The sequence below is a fragment of the Brassica napus genome, chromosome A1 (genome assembly GCF_020379485.1).
Source record: "Brassica napus cultivar Da-Ae chromosome A1, Da-Ae, whole genome shotgun sequence".
NCBI lineage: Eukaryota > Viridiplantae > Streptophyta > Magnoliopsida > Brassicales > Brassicaceae > Brassica > Brassica napus.
In genome coordinates, this window is record NC_063434.1 from 18,164,835 (window position 1) to 18,167,757 (window position 2,923).

The window sequence follows — 2,923 nt, forward strand, 5'->3', positions numbered from 1 at the left end:
AGCAAGATCTAATCCTTCCAAGTCAAAATTGGATACTCCACGTTGACGGGTCGTCGACAAACAAAAGATCATGAGCGGGAGTTCAGCTGCAATCCCCAACAGGAGAATTGATTAGACAGTCGTTCAGCTTTGGCTTTGCCGCTTCGAACAACGAAGCAGAGTACGAGTCGTTGATCGCAGGACTACGACTCGCTAAGGCAGTCAAGGCAAAACGCCTCAGCAGGTACTGTGACTCACAACTCGTAACTAGTCAGTTTAGTGGCGACTACGATGCCCGCAACGAACGGATGGACGCATACCTTAAGATCGATCAAGCACTCGCCAAAGACTTTGAATTCTTCGAACTCACCAAAGTCCCCAGAGGAGAGAACGTGTGTGCTGATGCCCTCGCTGCCCTAGGTAGCAGACTGCGCAATCAGGTGAAACATACCATTCCTATCCACAAGATTGACAAACCAAGCATCGATCTAACTCCTAATGAGACCGCCGTTGTAGCACCAATAACCGAAGCCACGCCCGTGGAGCAAGTCCTCGAAGAGGTGTCAGATGACGCCACTGACTGGAAGACAGAATTTATCGACTACTTGGTCGATCGAAAGCTACCTCCTGAGAAATGGATTGCAAGATGGCTCAAGACGCGGAGTGCCCATTATGTCATCCTCGATGGAGAACTCCATCGATGGACCGCAACCAAGGTGCTTCTGAAGTGCATCAACGGCTAGGAGCCGCACCTAGTCATGGCTGAAACGCACGAAGGCGCCGCAGGAAATCACTCTGGAGGTCCAGCACTTGCTTTAAAAGTAAAAAGTCTCGGCTTCCACTGGCCAACAATGAATGCAGACTGCGAAGCTTACGCCCAGCGATGCGATCAATGCCAGCGACACGCCTCGACGATCCACTCCCCGACGCAGCTGCTGCGAACAATGACAGCTCCATACCCTTTCATGCGATGGGAAATGGACATAATCGGCCCAATGTCGAGTTCTCGACAGAAACATTTTGTCCTAGTCTTAGCAAACTACTTCACGAAGTGGATCGAGGCGGAAGCTTTCGCAAGCATCACAGAAAAAGAAGTCCAACGGTTTGTGTGGAAGAACATCATCTGTCGCCACGGCCTACCCTACGAGATAGTGACTGACAACGGCTCCCAGTTCATATCGAACAAATTCCGAGAGTTCTGCGAGAGATGGAGAATCCGACTCAACACATCAAGTCTGCGATACCCCAGAGCAACGGTCAACCGAGCAACTAACAAGATCATAATTGACGGTTTGAAGAAACGCCTCGACCTGAAAAAAGGATGCTGGGCTGATGAACTCGACAGTGTTCTCTGGTCACACAGAACAACTCCTCGAGGAGCGACGAAATCAACTCCTTTCTCAATGGCACACGGAGTCGAAGCCATGGCTCCCGCCGAAGTCAACGTAACCAGTCTGCGATGGTCGAGCATGCCGCAGAACATCGAACTCAACAGCGATATGCTCTTCGACGCTATAGAAGAACGCCGCGACCAAGCCCTGCTCCGCATCCAGAATTATCAGCATCAGATCGAAGGCTACTAAAACAAGAACGTCAAGTATCGACCTCTCGAACTGGGCGACATAGTACTGCGCAAAGTGTTCGAAAACACTAAGGAGCTGAATGCAAGCAAGCTCGGAACTAACTGGGAAGGGCCTTACAAAATTGCTCAAGTTGTTAAACCAGGAGTCTACCGACTCGAGACGTCGACTGGCGAACCCGTTCCCAGAGCATGGAATTCCATGCACCTCCGACGATACTACTCTTAAGCACGAGCCTGAGGATCGAGCACTTGACAATCTTGCTCGATCGTCGAATCTCCAAGTCAACGAGTGAATGACAATTCCGTCACTTTCACTCGTTAAAAAAAAAAAAAAAAAAAAAAAACAAGGGAATGCGCATCCATTGCCACTTTCACTAACCAAAACGAACTACGAATGGCTGGATCCTCTCCTAGAGGTACGTAGGCAACCCTTCACTGGGTCCAGCTATAACAAAAACAATCTCCAAACGTGTAGGAGCGCGAATTGTTTTAAGCGATGCTTACGCACGAACACGACCTTGTCTCTCGGACAAACGTACTAGCACTCGCACCCACTAACGAGCATGTCCTGATCAGACACATGCTCGAGGGATTTTCGGTCGTATCGTGGTCCCGGCCCATGCGATCGAGACGAAAACTTTCAATCATCTTATAATCCTCTAAAGCCGGGCTTGGCCAACCTAACATTTTTAGGATTACTTCAAGATCGAATGAAAACCGTTGTTGCTCGAAAATATAAACGATTGTCTTCGAAACTCCAAAATTTGAAAATTTGAACTATTCTCGAGGACTCGAACTGACGGCATAACGTGTCAAAATTTGATAAGACCAAGTCATCGACTCTCTGGTTTAATTCAAAACATCGACCAAACTGCCAAACCAAAATCGTTTAAACCCAATATCCAAAGTAGAATTCAGCGACTCGTCGAAAGCTAACTGGCACTTTCAAGTCCACGATAACTATGTCTCACTACCAAGGCGAATTTTGTTTTAGAAATAATTTCTAAGGAAAACGAACTTACTGAAAGTCTGAAACAAAAGATAGCCGCAGAGCGAAACAAGTTCAGATATTACATCAACAAAAGCCTCCGAGGGCTAAAAACAGAAAGCTTAAGAAAAACAACAACAACATATAAAATTAGTCCTCTACACGATCGGGACCTTCCACGACGACCTGAGCTTCAAGCTGATCCGAAACATCTCCAGTTTCATCCGTTGGCAGAACAGGCGGATTCTCAGCTTCATCGACCGCTCTCTCCTCTCCTTGCGGATTACCCACAAAGACGGATTCAGTTTCCTCCAGTTTTTCACCACTCTCTTCTTCAGTCGAAGAGTCTGAGAGTTCAAGCAGATTAACAGGCT

At 47.7% G+C, this 2,923-nt stretch overlaps 1 protein-coding gene across 1 annotated transcript; it reads left to right on the plus strand.

The window, feature by feature from the left end:
• The first annotated feature begins 287 nt into the window (after positions 1–287).
• Positions 288–722, plus strand: LOC106427565. The gene has a single exon (XM_013868289.1). It carries the CDS (start codon positions 288–290, stop codon positions 720–722), a length of 435 nt encoding a protein of 144 aa, XP_013723743.1.
• The last annotated feature ends 2,201 nt before the right edge of the window (positions 723–2,923 follow it).